Genomic DNA, 18,616 nt, shown 5'->3' on the forward strand with positions numbered 1-18,616 from the left:
GTGGGCTTCCCTGGTGGCGCAGTGGTTGAGAGTCCATCTGCCGATGCAGGGGACACGGGTTTGTGCCCCGGTCCGGGAAGATCCCACATGCCACGGAGCAGCTGGGCCCATGAGCCATGGCCACTGAGCCTGTGCGTCCGGAGCCTGTGCTCCACAATGGGAGAGGCCACAACAGTGAGAGGCCTGTGTACTGCAAAAAAAAAAAAAATTTTGAGAAATGTTTCACTATTAATTGTTTAAATATTCTTTGTCCCCCTTTCTTTTTCTCTCCTCCTCTGGGACCCATTATAAATATTCTGATATGCTTGATGGTGTACTACAGGTCTCTGAGACTGTTCAGTTTTCTCAATTCTTTTTTCTTTCTGTTCCTCAGGCTGGATAATATCAATTGATCAATCTTCAAGTTTGCTGTTTCTTCCCTCTTCTAGCTTAAATCTGCTGTTGAGCCTGCTAATGAAATTTTCTTTTCAGTCATTGTAATTTTCAACTTCAGAATTTATATATTCTTTTGTAATTTCTATCTCTTTATTGATATACTCTATTTTGTGAGATTTCATTGTCATACTTTCTTTTAATTCTTCAGACATAGTTTACTTTAGTTCTTTGAGTATATTTATAATAGCTGATTAAAATCTTTGTAGAATAAGTCCAACATCTTGGACCCCTCAGGAGCAGTTTCTATTGATTACTTTTTTCCCCCTGTGTATGAGGCATACTTTCTTATATCTTCATGTGTCTCACATCTTTTTATTGAAAACTGCACATTTTAGATAATATAACAATAAATGTGACAATTCTGGAAATCAGAGTCCCTTTACCTAACTCTCTAAGACTTACTGTTGTTGCTGCTTTTGGTCATCGTTGCAATTGTTACAATTTGTTTGTTTAGTGACTTTTCTGGACAAATCCTGTAGTCTCTATTCCCTGTTGTGTGCAAACACTGATGTCTCAGTTAGCTTAGCGTTAGCTAATGACTGGTCTGAGATATCCTTAAAAGTTTTGAACCAAAAAGTCTCCCAACATTTGCTGAGGGGATCTTCATGTGTGTTGGGGCATGCCTTCAACACTCAGGCAATTTAAACTTCTGCCTTAGCTTTTATTTACTGCTTCCCTTGGGCCTCAAGGTCCGTCAGAGGTGAGAGAATCGGGCTTCTCAGGTCTTTCCTAGGTATGCACACAGCCTTGCATGTGTGCACAGTGCTGTAATTCCCTAGGAATATGTCAGAGCTTTTCAAAGCCTTTTACGGAGATTTTATTCCCGTATCTTCCTTTTAAGTTTTTGGCCAGGTTCTCATTTCCGCAACTGGCATTGCCCCCTCAGCAGCTGAGTATCAATTACTGCTGAGTGTTTTTGACAAAGGTCCTGGGGATAGGGTTTTCCTGCCGAGTGAGTTCTGAGCTCCAGTCAGGTCAAATGACAACAATGCCCTGTGAACAGGGCTTTTCCAGGGAGCTGGAAGACAGGTCAAATAGGGACAATGCTCTGGGAATGGGACTTTTTTTTGAGGAGCCCCAAACATGGCCTGCCCATCCAGTGGTTGCAAGCCTGCTGGTTTTCAAGGTTACGGTAGATCTGAGCAAAGGGAGATGGGAGCAGTTCAAGTTGCAATGCCACAAACCTTGCTCAGTGAGATTCAGCAGTTTTTCTTGAATAAACACTCCTCGGATTGTTGGAAGCCTTTGGCTAATTTCAAGAGTTCTGAAAAAGTTGATTTTGGACATCTTTGCCAATGTTTTCACTGCTTTTACGGAGGAGTGGATCTACCGCCATCAGATTTTGAAGACTTAGTATGAAAACATAACTCATATTGTTATAATACTTCTAATATATCCCTTAGTTGATAGTTTTGTGTGTGTCCCTTAAGCACACAAAATTACTTTTGACTATAAGCTAAAGGCTCTGTCAAAGATAGACAGTTTAGGGCTTCCCTGGTGGCACAGTGGTTGAGAGCCCGCCTGCCGATGCAAGGGACACAGGTTCGTGCCCCGGTCTGGGAAGATCCCACATGCTGCGGAGCGGCTGGGCCCGTGAGCCATGGCCACTGAGCCTGTGAGTCCGGAGCCTGTGCTCCGCAATGGGAGAGGCCACAACAGTGAGAGGCCTGCGTACTGCAAAAAAAAAAAAAAAAAAAAAAAGATAGTTTAAAATTTTTCATTTAAATTTGGAAAATCCTGGGTTATCCCATGGGCTAGCTCCTCACCCACCAAGCTTGGAAGCTCCATCGTTTTTCTAACTTTTACCTGCAACATCAGCACAGCTGAAGGATAGGTAAATTAATTAGGGAAGCAAAAAATATCTGCTTTTAGAATAATGGGAAAGAATCAGAAAAGTAGGATTGGGACTGTAAAGAAGGGTTTTCTTCTATAAACCTATTTTTTTAAATTTATTTATGGCTGTGTTGGGTCTTTGCTTCTGTGTGAGGGCTTTCTCTAGCTGTGGCAAGCGGGGGTCACTCTTCATCGCGGTGCATGGGCCTCTCACCATCGCGGCCTCTCTTGTTGCGGAGCACAGGCTCCAGACGCGCAGGCTCAGCAATTGCAGCTCACGGGCCCAGCCGCTCCGCGGCATGTGGGATCCTCCCAGACCAGGGCTCGAACCCGTGTCCCCTGCATTGGCAGGCAGATTCTCAACCACTGAGCCACCAGGGAAGCCCTATAAACCTATTTTTAACTGATACCTATTTCTTTGTCATGTCAGCATAGAAAGAACACAAGATCTGAAGTCAGACAGATCCATAATCCATTCCCAGCTCCTCTTCTTACTCAGTAGTGTAACCTTGGGCAAGATATTCAACCTCTCATGCCTCACTTATTTCATTTACAAAACGGGCATAGTAATTATTTTACAGGTTTTTGTTAGGCTTAAATAAATGTGAAAGTGGCTAGAACATGCAATAAGCACTCAATTAAGAACCAGTGTCCTTGCTCTTAACTATGTGGAAACATTAAGAATGTGTTGGGAATATTAAGATCAAAACATAAAAGTCAAGAATTCCAAGCACAGAACTACCAAAGGGCCTAACAATTAGCTTTCCAAGAGCAGACTAAATTAGGACCAGTATGGGAACACCTCGGAGATACTGTGGGTTCAGTTCTAGACCACTGCAATAAAGTGAATATCACGATAAAGCTTATATCGCAATAAAGCGAGTCACAAGAACTTTTTGGTCTCCCAGTGTGCACATAAAAGTTATGTTTATACTATAGTGTAGTCTGTTAAGTGTGTAATAGCATTATGCTTAAAAAAAATACATCTTAATTTAAAAATTTTGCTAAAAAATGCTATCATTGGATCTTTCAGTGAGTCGTAATCTTGCAGTAGTAACAACAACAAAGATCACACTGATCAACATAACAAATACAGTCATAATGAAAAAATTTGAAATATTCTAAGAATTACCAAATGTGACATAGAGACATGAAGTGAACAAATGCTGTTGGAGAAATGTCGCCAGCAGACTTACCCAACGCAGAGTTGCCACAATCTGTCAATCTGTAAAAACATGCAGTATCTGTGAAGTGCAATAAAGCAAAGCGCAATAAAATTATGCTTGTGTATTCTTTTTAAGAAGCCAGAACACAATGCATTTTATGTGCAAAAATTAGGATAACATATAGTAAAGTACCCAGCAGTTTCTGGCACATGGAATATGCTCGATAAATGTTACATGAATGTGTTGTTTGGTTTTTAGAACAAGCTCAGTAAGAAATGATAAAAGCAAGTTTTTATATTTAAGGAGCCAAACTTCATTTATATGGAAAATTTACTCATGTGAAACACCGTCTTTTAAAACCATGCTGAATAAAATAAGACTTCACATTTCATTTTTTAAAGAGTAAGCTTTACTTTCTTTTTTTGACTGTTTTCTCTTACATAAGAGATGACATAAGCCATGCTGGCTAAAAGAGTATTTTACAAAAACAGAAAAAAATCAGACAAATCAGAAGCAGGTCCTCAGTCTCTTTCGGCATTTCAGATTCAATAATATCTTAAACTTCCAATTATCTCAAGCCCTGCCTCTTGAGTTGATGTCTAACCAATTCCACACAGTTTTCTTATGGTCTCTGCCTTCTCTATAAAGATCCAATTTTATGTCCCACTGGTCACCACAAACTCTAGCGGCAAATCTTCCATCTGTTTACCATCCTGATCTAAATACCTCAACAGAAAGGAAACTCTGATTGCTACTTTCCTGACGTTTGAACTTTAAAGAAAATATACCCATGACAAAGAGACAACTGTGTCCAGTGAATGTAAAATAACAAATAAAAGCTAATATGTATGCAGCATTTACTGTATACCAGACATTATATATATATATGAGGTATGTGTGTATATACACGTATATATTCATCAGATTATATGTATATATAATCCTCATATAATCCTTGTAATATCTCTATGAGGTAGGTACCATTTTAACTCCTAGTTTTGTAGATGATAAATTTGCCTAAAGTTAGGAAACCTGTCCAAGGTCACAGAGCTATTCAGCTATACACAGAGCCAAGATTTAAATCAGGCAACAAACATTTTAAACTATGACACTTTAGAGAATCTCTTTTTTTTCTCCCGTTGCGGAGCACAGGCTCCGGACGCGCAGGCTCAGCGGCCATGGCTCACGGGCCCAGCCGCTCCACGGCATGTGGGATCTTCCCGGACCGGGGCACGAACCCGTGTCCCCTGCATCGGCAGACAGACTCTCAACCACTGCGCCACCAGGGAAGCCCTAGAGAATCTCTTAATCTGAAGTCCCATCCTTCCTTCTTAACTCAGGAAACAAAACTGCGGCTGTGAAGCACAGTAATTATCTTGGTATAACTGTTCTCCTATGACACAACATCTCAAACTCATCTGTCCCCCTCCTGTCCTGTCCTCCTCAGAGGCTTCTTTCTCGTCAGTTGCCCCACTCCAATCCAGCCAGTACCCCCCAAGTGTCAGGGGTGCAGCAGAAGGAAGAGAAGGAGGGGGAGCTAAGGAAAGTGAGAAAGAGAAAAGGAAAGGATCAAAAAATAGATAAAAGAAGGATGAGAGAAATTTGTTGTGGGATACAAGAAACATCTGGTGATAAAAACATATAAAGTCAAGTTTGACCAATGGAAAAAAAAGGAAACTGATGTTATTAGCGATTACAATACCCTATGCACTGCTGCATATATCCTCTGCCCCCAATTATCTATGACATCTTAATGCTTAAAAATTAGAGTGCACAGCACATTATCAATGCATAGACTTAAACATTCAGTATGTTTGAAAAGTTACTCGTGAAGTATTGTACAAGCCAAAATGGAACATTATTTTTCATCTGCAGAGTATACAGTATGGGGTGTTGTACACTTGATATGAAGTTATTTATCAACTAGTTTTTAAACTTGGCAGCTCGTTTTTATCCCTCTCTTGGTTAAGACTTTCTTCATATCGTTTAAAGTTCAAAGACACGAGACAGGAGAGAGAGAGAGCCACCTTTTTGCCAAGTGTTCTTATGACTTGGAAGCAATGGGCATTTGTTCGTGACCCTGTCCGATTTTTGGCACATAGCAGATAAGCTCTGAGAAACACACACCCCCTGTTAAACGGAGAAGAAAGAACAGACATCAAAGCACCACTCATTTTATTTTTAGATACCATATCAAGGCTATTCAGGTTTCTTATGAAGATCCAATAGGAAAAAAAAAAAAAAGAGAGAGAGAGAGAGATTATCACTCTCACACTCATGCAATATGCCCTAAACAGGTCCCAGTTCATTTTCTTTAGACTTCAGCCATTAGAATATATTCAGACACACTGGTTCCCTTCTGCCTGATTGGCAGAGATACCTTCTTGGGAACGCTTTGCTAGGACACAAATACGATGCATGCAAGACAAATCAGCATAATTTCCAAGTTACTTGCCGCTTCCAGGAATGCTAATTTCAGTAATAACTATATGCCTTCCTTTCCCAAGATGTTAGTACTGCCATCAAAGAGATCTGGGTCATTTTCCTGGCTTTGAAGCTCTCAGCTTCCTCAAACACTACAGGAGGCAAACCAAGAAAAGCTAGAGAGTGGCATGCAATAGAAAAAGAATTTCCAAGTACCGGGTTCCTCTAAGAATATCTTTTCATTTTGAAGTTTTGAAGAAAATGGCCTTTGCCAAGACCATAGAAGATTAAAATCTCCATTCTTTTAGGGCTGACCTATCAATGGCCACATTTCTAGGAATGGCTTGTGCACTGAAGAAGAAACTGATGCAGAACTTCAAGTTTGTAGCCAACTCAAAGCCACAAAGAACAGCAACATATAGAGATGGAGCCGAGGCCTTGAGACATCCAGGAAGCAGGAAAATTCTGGTGAGATAGAAAGGACAGACCTGACTGGGACGTCCAATGACAATAGCACTGGCTCATGGAGAGGAGGTGTGCCTGGTTCCTGGTCATCAAACTGACAACAGAGGACACCCAGCCCTCCTGTCCTCCCACCTCTCCCACAGGGGCAAGGACCATCATCGGCCAGCAGAGTGGCCTTGCGCACAGAGCAGGGGCCCTGGAGGACGCAGGAGAGCTGACAGTCTTTGCCACTTAATTCCTGTTGAATGTTGGGCAGATTATTTGACTTCTCTGAGTCTTGTAAAATGGTGATAATAAAGCTTGTGTTGCCTACTTCCCATGGTCACTGTGAGGGTCAAATACAATAACACACAATATCATCAGAGTGTATTACAATGGTATAAGAGATGCAAGATACGGGCCTAGGAGACAGGTATCCTAAAAATTATATAAACCTTGGCAAAGGAAGGAGAGTATAAGTTATAGCCAAACCCAATTCTCCATACAATAAACCTCTGCCACATCTCTATGCCATTCAAAGACCACCAATTAACAGGAAACTCAGAATGCTGGACTGAGACAGGCTGGGTGACGTGGCTGAGGCTCCTGGCCGGAGCGGGTCTCACTGGAGAGGGAGGGCAGTGGTCGGCTCTTGTGCTGTCCATCCTGCACCTTTTCCTTCCTCTGGACAGAACACTCCCTACCCTCAGCGCCCTCTGCCATCGCTCTCTCCCACCTGTAATGGTAGTGGAGCTCACCCCTCCCTGGCTACAGCTCATAGTGGGTAGAGGCTAGGGTTACAAGTGATCTCAGGGGCTGGTCAGAAGCCTGTCTTGAAAACCGTAAACAAAGAACTAAGAAAAGAGGGGTCGCTTCTCCCAGCAGACACCAGGAGGCTTGGGGCTTGGGTGCAGGGTGTATGCAGCCTGTTTTACAGGAATCGGAAGAAGTTGATTTGAGACAAGGAAGTTAACACTGAGAGAGGCAGAAACCCTGGACCTCCTGGTACTGCAATGCCCTATTCCAGAGGTCTCTGAGCTCTCCACCAGCCCGCCACCCTGCCCCCAACACAGCCGGCCCTTCTTAGGAACACGTGGCCCTACTAAGGAAGTCCTGAAGAAGCATCAGTCACGCTTTCTAATACACAATCAGGATGCATTGGCCCCACACTAAAGAAAGAGTAATTACCATACTAAGGTAGACTCATGGTCCGTTCAAACTGGCATCCTATTTATGGCAAACACACCAAGGTCGTTTGCAGAAAACCATGCTTGTCTTCAAAAATTCAAGCTCAAATGGCTTTCAAAACATCCTGGCCAGGCTGTATGTTCACTATAGTTCTGTGAATTTATCTTCACCCCTCCTGCATCTGATTGTATTTTCAGTCTTTATCCACTCAAGATAATCCAAGGCCAATATCACTGATGAATACAGATGCAAAAATCCTCAATAAAATACTACGAAACAAATCCAACAGCATATTAAAAGGATCATACACTATGATCAAGTGGGCTTTACCCCAGGAAGGCAAGGATTCTTCAATATATGCAAATCAATCAATGGGATACACCATATTAACAAACTGAAGGATAAAAACTATATGATAATCTCAACAGATGCAGAAAAAACTTTCAACAAAATTCAAGACCCATTTATGATAAAAACTCTCTAGAAAGTGGGCAAAGAGGGAACCTACCTCAACATAATAAAGCTCATCTATGACAAGCCTGCAGCCAACATCGTTCCTAATGGTGAAAAACTGACACCATTTCTTCTAATATCAGGAACAATACAAGGTTGCCCACTCTCACCACTATTATTCAACATAGTTTTGGAAGTTTTTGTCACAACAAGCAGAGAAGAAAAAGAAATAAAAGGAATCCAAATCAGAAAAGAAGTAAAACTGTCACTGTTTGCAGATGACATGATACTATACATAGAGAATTCTAAAGATGCCACCAGAAAACTACTAGAACTAATCAATGAATTTAGTAGCGTAGCAGACTACAAAATTAATGCACAGAAGTCTCTTGCATTCCTATATACTAACAACGAAAAACCTGTAAGAGAAATTAAGGAAAGACTCCCATTTACCATTACAACAAAAAGAATAAAATACCTAGGAATAAACCTACCTAAGGAGACAAAAGACCTGTATGCAGAACACTATAAGACACTGAGGTAAGAAATTAAAGATGATACAAACAGATGGATACCATGTTCTTGGATTGGAAGAAAATGACTATACTACCCAAAGCAAACTACAGATTCAATGCAATCCCTATCAAACTACAAATGGCATTTTTCACAGAACTAGAACAAAAATTTCACAATTTGTATGGAAACACAAAAGACCCCAAATAGCCAAAGTGATCCTGAGAAAGAAAAACGGAGGGTTTCCCTGGTGGCGCAGTGGTTGAAAGTCCGTCAGCCGATGCAGGGGATGCGGGTTCATGCCCCGGTCCGGGAAGATCCCACATGCCACAGAGTGGCTAGGCCCGTGAGCCACGACCACCAAGCCTGCGCGTCCGGAGCCGGTGCTCCGCAATGGGAGAGGCCACAACAGTGAGAGGCCCGCATACCACAAAAAAAGAAAAAAAAGAAAAACGGAGCTGGAGGAATCAGGCTCCCTGACGTCAGACTACACTACAAAGCTACAGTTATCAAGACAGTATGGTACTGGAACAAAAACAGAAATATAGATCAGTGGAACAGAATAGAAAGCCCAGAGATAAATCCACGCACATATGGTCACCTTATCTTTGATAAAGAAGGCAAGAATATAAAATGGAGAAAAGACACCCTCTTCAGTAAGTGGTGCTGGGAAAACTGGACATCTACATGTAAAAGAATGAAATTAGAACACTCCCTAACACCATACACAAAAATAAACTCAAAATGGATTAAAGACCTAAATGTAAGGCCAGACACTATAAAACTCTTAGAGGAAAACATAGGCAGGACACTCTATGACACAGATCACAGCAAGATCCTTTTTGACCCACCTCGTAGAGAAATGGAAATAAAGACAAAAATAAACAAGTGGGACCTAATGAAACTTAAAGGCTTTTGCACAGCAAAGGAAACCATAATCAAGACGAAAAGACAACCCTCAGAATGGGAGAAAATATTTGCAAATGAAGCAATTGACAAAGGATTAATCTCCAAAATATACAAGCAGATCATGCAGCTCAATATCAAAAAAACAAACAACGCAGTGCAAAAATGGGCGGAAGGCCTAAATAGACATTTCTCCAAAGAAGATACACAGATTGCCAACAAACACATGAAAGAATGCTCAACATCACTAATCATTACAGAAATGCAAAACAAAAGTACAATGAGGTATCACCTCACACCAGTGAGAATGGCCATCATCAAAAAATCTACAAACAATAAATGCTGGAGGGGGTGTGGAGAAAAGGGAACGCTCTTGCACTGTTGATGGGAATGTAAATTGGTACAGCCACTACGGAGAACAGTATGGAGGTTCCTTAAAAAGCTAAAAGTAGAACTACCATATGACCCAGCAATCCCACTACTGGGCATATACCTTGAGAAAACATAATTGAAAGAGAGACATGTACCGCAATGTTCACTGCAGCACTATTTACAATAGCCAGAACATGGAAGCAACCTAAATGTCCATCGACAGATGAATGGTTAAAGAAGATGTGGCACATATATACAACGTAATATTACTCAGCCATAAAAAGAAATGAAATTGAGTTATTTGTAGTGAGATGGATGGACCCAGAGTCTGTCATACAGAGTGAAGTAAATCAGAAAGAGAAAAACAGGGGCTTCCCTGGTGGCGAAGTGGTTGGGAGTCCGCCAGCCGATGCAGGGGATGCGGGTTCGTGCCCCGGTCCGGGAGGATCCCACGTGCAACGGAGCGGCTGGACCCGTGAGCCATGGCCGCTGAGGCTGTGGGTCCGGAGCCTGTGCTCCGCAACGGGAGAGGCCGCAGCAATGAGAGGCCCGCGTACCGCAAAAAAAAAAGGGAAGAGAAAAACAAATACCGTATGCTAACACATATATATGGAATCTAAAAAAAATATGGTTCTGATGAACGTAGGGGCAGGCCAGGAATAAAGACGCAGACGTATGGAATGGACTTGAGGACACGGGGAGGGGGAAGGGTAAGCTGGGACGAAGTGAGAGAGTGGCACTGACTTACATACACGACCAAATGTAAAATAGCTAGCTAGTGGGAAGCAGCCGCATGGCACAGAGAGATCAGCTCGGTGCTTTGTGACCACCTGGAGGGGTAGGATAGTGAGGGTGGGCGGGAGACGCAAGAGGGAAGGGATATGGGGATATATGTATAGCTGATTCACTTTGTTATACAGCAGAAACTAACACAACATTGTAAAGCAATTATACTCCAATAAAGATATTAAAAAAAAAAGATAATCCATTTCAAGTATGTACTGCCTACTCTGTGAAGCAGTACTTCTTATTTGGTATATTTGTTATAAGTAAACTCATAACAAGCCTCTTCAGTGCTCAAAATACGACCTACAGATTCTTTGTCAGCTTTATTCATATCACTGTCTGAGTTTCTGTCTTTATCAAAATTAAAAGAAAAAAATTTCAGCCCCCTAGCTCCCCATTAAAACAGTCTAACCATCTTTTTCTAATTCTATGTAGAACTATAGTAAACAGAACCAGACAGTACTCTTGTGTAACCTCAGTGTCCCTGAGTGTTTTAGTCAGTGTTCCCTCAAATAAGAAGTAAGAGTAAATAGTGAAATAAAGGCAGAAATAGAAAAATGAGAAAAAATTTAAGAACACTGGAATTCATTCTATGATACATACAACACAAAAAGCCTGGAAAAAATACTTCCAAAATTGTTATTTTTCAGTGGCAGGATGATGGACAAATTCTTTTCTTCTGTATATTTTTCTGCATTACTAAAATTTCTACACTGGGTACGTACTACCGCTCTAATAAAAAAATTTAATGAAAAAAAAAACCACTGGGAAAAAAACGTGTAAGTGAAGAGTTAGATGGTCAGAACTGAAGTTAAAAGAGCAACTGACGATGGAAGAGAGTCTTGCCAAATGTTGTGAGGACTTCAGGCCCTCGCAGGGAAATCAACTCTGGCTGGGGAGCCCTCAGCCAGCCTGGATTCTAGCAGTTCCGGAGGCAGGTAAGGAAACAGGCTCAGAGCATATCGGACCCTTTCACCATTGAGCTCACTCCACTTTAGCGAACAGTCATACCTAGAACAGAAAGGCACTTTCAAAGATAATTTAAAAACAAATATAAAGGACCTCTGAAGGCTGGAAGGCCTAGGTGGCATGCTTGCTTTCAGAGGTACCAGGCAAGGTTGGGTTCTGAAGCTTAAGGCCAATGAGCCCACCAATGAGGAGCTAACGGGGGCCACCCGGGGAGAACGTGCCTGGATCCTCCCCAGCTTCTGGCAGGTACTGGGCGTCCAATACATACATACTCATATAAAAATGACAGTGAACTGAATAACGACGATGAAATGTGTAGGTGGTCTAAGAGGTACCACTAACTTGCACACTAACGGGGAGAGGCCCAGAAGGAAGGCTTCCTGGAAGAGGTGACACTTGCACTGGGTTTAAAAGATAAGTACGCAGTTGCCAAGCAGAGAACGTGGGAAAGAGTGGGTAGGGGTCCAGGCAGACACAAAGTCATGCGCACTCAAAGAAAGAGAAGTTATGCAACCTCAATATCGCTAAGTATTTTAGTGGGTGTTCCAATAAATACGTAGTAAGAATAGATAGTAAAATAAAGGCAGAAATAGAAAAAAGAACACTGGAATTCACTTTGTGATACATACAAATGTCTTAGCTTCATGGAAACTAAAGTTGATGGAAATGGAAAGGGAAGAAAAAGGACAGTGTGAGCAAAGACAAAGGCTGCAGGGAGAAACAGAATGTGAGCCATTTATTCTTTTAGCAAATGTTTACTGAATGCCTGCTCTGTCCCAGGCCAGGGAGGCTAAAAGCTTGGGGTACAAGAGAGAGCGTATGTGTAATTCAAAGCAACAGACAACAACCCCGTGAGACCGGTACTGTTCTCCCCACTGCAGAGATGAGGAAATCGAGGCTTTACAACGAGCATGCAATCTGTCCAAGGACACAGAGCTCATAAATAGCATAAATCTAGTTTTAGGTGTGTTTTATTACAGCCAGGCTTTCAAGAACACTGTTGTTTGTTTGTTTCTTAACAGCATGGTTAAAGCTCAGAGGATACGGGGAAAACCCATTCAGTCCCTATTCCGCAATTGAAGTGGAAAAAAAATCATGAACATTTCTTACTTTCCTTTTATGAATTTTTTTCTGCCCTGGAGGATAAATATGTGGGAGTCATGAGTTCTGACTTATAAATGTCCAGGGGCCTTTTGGAACAATTACTAGCATGACAAGATCAGGCTCTGGAAACAGCCCAGTTATACCAATTGGCAACTGATTAAGTCCATCCACTTCAGAATGTGCTCGGATAGCAAGGGGAGCAGATCCAGTGAGTGGCCATCTGAGAAAGGTCAGTCAGGTTCCCTCCAAAAACGTTTCATAAAGACAAAGCCAGATTCAGGATTTGTGTGGAAAATGTTAAATACACTCTGTGCTGGAAAACTCAGAGACTCCCTAACGGCTGACAGCCTGCAGGAGACTATTCAGTAAATGACAAATCTTCCAAGAAGCTGAGCTGAATGATTCAGAAGTTGTCTAAAGTGAGCACTTGAATCCTCCAGGTTCCCTATCTCTGGCCAAGTTAATGCAGGTTCCTCCCTGGTGAAAAAGCTCTTCTGAAAGTAGGGAAGCTTTCAGCCCACGAGGTATATTTCTAAACACAAACATACATACAAGCAAAAAAGCACTGTTGACAAAGAACAAAATACTTGCTTCTTCTTCTGAGACTAACCACATGCCCTCAGGTAAAAGAGGAAAAAAGTTTCTTTTTTTTTTAGGGTCATTGAAAAGTCATTTGGGTCTATAGTAATTCTTCCTTTGCCACATACTTTAAACTTCTACTTTTCAAACAAGAGGTGTTTCTTGTGGGTTTATTAAAAAGCTACAAGTCTCTAATCAGAAATAACATAAATTTTCTCCATTATTAAATAGGAAATTAGTTTTTCCTTTTAAATTTGATTTCTTTTTTAATCCTTTAATTAGAATATAGTTCTAAAGCTTGCAGTTATACAAATCTATTTTTGTGTTCCTTTTGGAGAGACAAATATGACATTTTATGGTGATTATCATGGCACCTCACATAAAAGGGTCATTACTGTATTTGGAATGTCTAAGGTAGGCAGGCAGGCCTGGGATTATCTCCCAAAGGGTACCCCTTCCTCTACCCCCCAGAAACTGGCATTACTTATGCTATCTTGGGGGGAAAAAATAACAAAGAGAAATACTCTTCCTAAAATACTTTTAAATGTGTATTTTCATAAAATGAAGGGGAATAAGTTTATTGCGAAACTTGTCTACAGTTGAAGATGTGATCTGAATTCCAGTTTGACCTGGAGGCTCTTTAATCAGGGGGCTGACTGGGGGATGATTTCAGCCTAAGTGGATCCTGAGATCATTTCTGTCTTTCCCTTTTTCCTCAAGTAACATTAGGGTTTCCCAATGCTTTAACATTTCCTTGGAGATGGCTAAGTAACAGAGTTCAGCCTCAGAAGCATATAACACAGTCTTCTCTCCTACATTCAGTGAATCTGTTCCCGCTGGCCTCTCACGCTGGCATCCACTCCAACTTATTAGGACTGACAAGCGTACAAAACTTGGACTAGAGAAAAATATTAAAAATATAACTTAAACATTTACTTTTAGGGCAGCAAAGAGAGATGGAAACTTCTACCTTATTCCAAAAAGTTGAGATGTTCACGGTCTCTTACAGTAACCAAAGCTGCGAATAGGCTAGTATTCCAGGGAGTGTGGGAGAAACGTTTGAGATCATCCCAAAGTGCAAGGAATGCTGACCCTGCTGAAACGGAAGGCAGCTCTATCTCCACTGGCCTATGAAAATCAAGGCTACGTCCGACCACCTCCAAGTATCCCTTCCAAGTTTCAGCTTTTGTTTTTCTGAGATATTTGACTTTTCCAGACAAACTGAAAACGAGTGGCAGAGAGACCTCTGTTACTATACAATACAGCCCTATGGTAGGGTATAGTCTCCATCTCTTAAATGCATAACTTACTGGGGATGACTTCCCATAGGCTGGAAAAAACAACAAATACATCTGTGAAGATGGGCCTCATACCCTGTACTTACATGCACTCCCCTGACCATGGAAATTCTGACCCGCCAGAAAGACAGCTAAATCTGAGGCTGGCTGTTCCTATCTCCCAATCCAGCTCCCTAGGGCTGGTCCTACTTCAGTGGTTCCTAGTGGTGTCCTCTGACCAGCAGCACCAGCAGCACTGGGCGGGGTGGGGTGGGGACTTGTTAGAAATGCACATTCTCAGGGCCCCCACCCCAGACCTACTGAATCAGAGACTCTGGGGATGGGGCCAAGCTCCCCAGATGACTGATGCCCTCAAGATTGAGAAGCATAGTTGCACAGCAGTTAACTATCAGACCACCAGCGTTTCTACACCCAGGGCCTGCAGATGGCAGTAAAGTCCAGCTAGAAGAATTACAGGCACTAGAAGCTCAAGTTCTAAGTCCTACAGAACCAGCCTGCCTGACCACACTGTTCTTCTTTAACAGTTCCTTAACAGCTGGCTCAGCCTCCTCCAATGAGTTGGAAGGTCACAATTCAACTCAGCTTTGAACAGGAACTAGACTGAAATTCTTCTCGCCGCCTGACAGTAGACATATTAAACCAACAGTTATCAGAGATGCAATCAATATTAAATGATCTTAAAGGTTTTTGTGTTTAATACGGTGAGGATACAGACATACTTTAAGAATGAAAATTTCAATACTGATTAAATAGAACAAGATAAGAAATTCAAATTATTCTCAGCCATTGTGTGTATCTGAATAAAAATAATGCACTTGATTCTGAATGAGTTCCCACCGTTAAAATCTCATTGAATTGATGTGACAACAGTGAGAAGAGATGTTTTCTACTGTAAAGCATGTATCAGGTAGCCCTTTACTAGATTCTGTGAAAACCCTGAATTTTGCACTAACTTTTCCTATACAAACTACAAACATCTCTAGTGAGGATATGGAGCAACGGGAACTCTCACAAACAGCTGGGAGTACATATCAGTACAAGCACTTTGGAAAACTGTTGAGCAGAGTCTACCAAAGCTGAACATACAATATCCAGGACCGGCAATTCCACTCCTGGGTCTATACTGCAGAGAAATGAGCACTTCCATCTACCAAAAGCCTCATAAAAGAGTGTTCTTAGAAGTGTAACTCGTAACAGTTACAAACGGGAAATAATCCGAACATCCACCCACAGTAGTGGAGATAAATATTATGAATATGCATACAATAAAATACACCCAGCAAAGAAAACACAAACCAACCAACAAACCAGACTACTGCTCCACAGAATATGGGTGGACCTCAGCTGAGTAAACGATGCCAGGTACAAAGTTAACACACACTTATCCAAACAGGCAGAACAAATTTCTGGTGACAGAGGTCGGCATAGAGGTTACTGAGGCTATCTACCAACAGGCAAGAGGAGCTCACTGGAAAAGTTCTAGGTCTTGACCTGGGGAATGGTTACAGGGGTGTATACATATGAAAAGTTCATTGAGTTGCACACTTTAACTGGTACACGTTATGTATGGTACACTTCTTTATAAAGGGAGGAAAAGTTAAACATGCACAACATAGTCTTGACAGGTGGTCATGTAACTATTTTCAATATCCATCATAAAAATCTAGATTACTGGGCGACTATATAGTTATCAGAGTATCATTTACTGCAAAAATACTGTATTTGCTAAGCTAAATATCAAAGTTACATAAAGAAAACAATGGGTTTTCCTTATAGCCAATGTTATGCCGTCAAATCAGTGTTTCATCCTATGAAAAGGCCAAACCTTTCTGTCTTGCACTCCCTGGTTCCAAACTCCATTTACTCTGCCACCTCATGCCATCATAGGTGGCAACTGATGTCCATCATCCCAAGCCCCAGCAGACCCTGGATGTGGTCATCATCCCGGGGGAGGCTGAAAATACTGGCTCCAGCATTCCTGTCATTAGCTACTTGCCTGAACCTCTCTGAACCACCCCTGTCCTAACCCCTGCCACCATCCAGCTCCCCTCCTGCCTCACAAACCAAGGCCTGTCCCAGGGCTGGGATCCTGTTAAGACAGCGCAGCCTCCAGGCCAATGTGGACCTACTGGATCCTAGGTTCCGATCCAGTAGGACTCAGCCGCCAAGCCAGCTGTCGAGTGGGGGATTCCTAATTACACCCCAAGAGCAGACACCTCCAGGCCTCGAGGCCCCGAACCCGCACTGCTCTCCCCCCACCTGGGCCGCTCCCTCCAGCCCACCCGATGGATCCACAAAGAACCAGAACGGGGAAAATCCGCTTGGTCGGTTTCTGCGCTTCCTGCTGAGGTTTTGAAAAGCGCAGCTGCTGGCACTTGTAACCAAGATGAGGAACCACGTGTTCCGCGAGGCACTCGGGTCCCGCCCGCGCGGCCGAGGGGCGCGCATGGCCTGTTCCGGCTGCGCCTCGGCTCTGCGCTGACCCGTGAACACTCTGGGGTGCGCGCTCGGGGGCCGCGGGCCAGAGGAGGCGCGCCCCGCCGCCGCCGAGAACCCGCCCGGGAGCCGTCCCAGCCGCTGTTTGGCGCGCTCTAGCGCCGGGCCGCCCGGGGCCGGAGGCCCGGCCTCGGCCGGGCGCGCCGCCGTCCCGGGACGGGCGTGTTTACCTGGGACTAGGAACACGTGCTGCCGGGCGCTAGCCCCTTCTCCGCAGTCCACGCCTGCCGCCATGCCGCCCGTTCGGTTCCGGCGGCCGCAGGCCTCTGAGCCCTGGGAGGGCGGGCTCAGCGAGAGCCCGGTGGCAAATGGCGGGAGAAGGGTCGATTCCGGGGAGCGCGGCGCGCGGAGGGACTGGCGGGGTCCGGAGGGCGGCCAGCGGGGCGAATTTCGTTTCGTTTCCGGAGCCCGCCAGCGGTCCCGGTTAAGCTTTTAAACTGAGCGCCAGGCCCAGGCCGCCGGCCCACTGGCGCGTCGCCCGCTGGCGGGGAAGGGTCACGGCCTCTCCCCTCCGCGGCTCGGCCAATGGTAGGTGCTCACCCGCGGCGCCCAGTGACGCGGCGCGGGGGGCGGCGACCCAGGTTGGCGGCGGCGGCGGCGGCGCGCGGGGTGGCCTCAGTCTCGGGGCGCCCGGTCACCGCCCCCAGCGGCCCTCCGCCCAGGGACTCCCCACCCTGCGGAGAGCGGGCCGAGGCCGGGTCTCTGCGGAGAGGGGTTCCCGGAGGGATGACGCCTGCCACCTCTGAGGGCTGGCGGACTCGCGCACACCTAGCGGGAGGAAAAGCGTGGAGCAAATCCACGTTAAGGACAACAGCTATCACATCGGAATCCTAATGCCACCGTTCCTTGTCAACGTTTCCTTATATCATTTGCATTCTGCCTTGGAATTAATGTCAGAATCTGGTGTGCTTTGTGATTCATAACAAAATGCATGTAAAGCGGTCCTCAAATTGGGGTTAGTCCTCATTACGAAAAAGAGGGGCACAGTTTGAGGCTCAAAACGTGCATTTGTTGTTTTGGAAGACATTGATTTGTAATGAGTTAAAAATTAAGACTTTTAAAAGCGATGTTCAAAAAGTTAAGAGTCATGAAATTTCGGGATTTAAACTTTTAAAAATAAAATTTTAATAGTACATGGTTTTAGGAAAGAAGATAATAAATATTTGTCTCATACTTCAGAATAGTATGACTCCCTGCTACCCCAGATCCCCAGGCCCCCTCCCCAGGGGCAATCACTGTTAACAGTTTCTTGTCTGTTCTTCAGAATTCTTCCATTCAAAAACAAGTTTATGTGTCTTTTTTTTTTTTTTTGCATAAATGGAAGAGAATATACATAACTCTTAATGCACTTAACTTTTTTTGCTTAATCTTGAAGGGAGTTAAATTGTGCAGCACTAGATCTATCTCAGCCTTCTGAAAAGATATTTTTATTTCAGTCCTGTTTCCCATGAGGGGAGACAAATGCAGCTCAAGTTGACTGCAGGACACACCTGGCAGAGAGGAAGCCTTTCTGGTTGAGGAGGGGGACCCAGATGCTAACTCTGGGGCAGGCAGCAGATTGGTATTGCTCTAGAGCTGTTTTCATCGTTTTCTGATCCTTTCCAGCCGTTGGCTGTTTGAACATGTGTTTTTATGTGGTTGTTTTCACAA

General features: G+C 43.6%; 1 protein-coding gene across 5 annotated transcripts in view; it reads right to left on the reverse strand.

Moving 5' to 3' along the window:
• Window positions 1–17,399, reverse strand: part of RNASEH2B (ribonuclease H2 subunit B) — an 84,340-nt gene extending 66,941 nt beyond the window's left edge. For 3 of the 5 annotated variants that reach the window (XM_082859654.1, XM_082859653.1, XM_082859651.1), the window contains exons 1-2: window positions 17,137–17,399; window positions 3,465–3,512 (exon numbers count right to left, since the gene is read on the reverse strand). In XM_082859654.1, the coding sequence (XP_082715780.1) occupies window positions 3,465–3,512; window positions 17,137–17,200 (112 nt within the window). In that variant the 5' untranslated portion in view covers window positions 17,201–17,399. The remainder of the gene's footprint in view (window positions 1–3,464; window positions 3,513–17,136) is intronic. The other 2 variants (XM_082859655.1, XM_082859652.1) reach the window with 1 other exon arrangement.
• Window positions 17,400–18,616: the final 1,217 nt, after the last annotated feature.

Source organism: Leucopleurus acutus, assembly GCF_964270905.1.
Source record: "Leucopleurus acutus genome assembly, chromosome: 18".
Taxonomy (NCBI): Eukaryota; Metazoa; Chordata; class Mammalia; order Artiodactyla; family Delphinidae; genus Leucopleurus; species Leucopleurus acutus.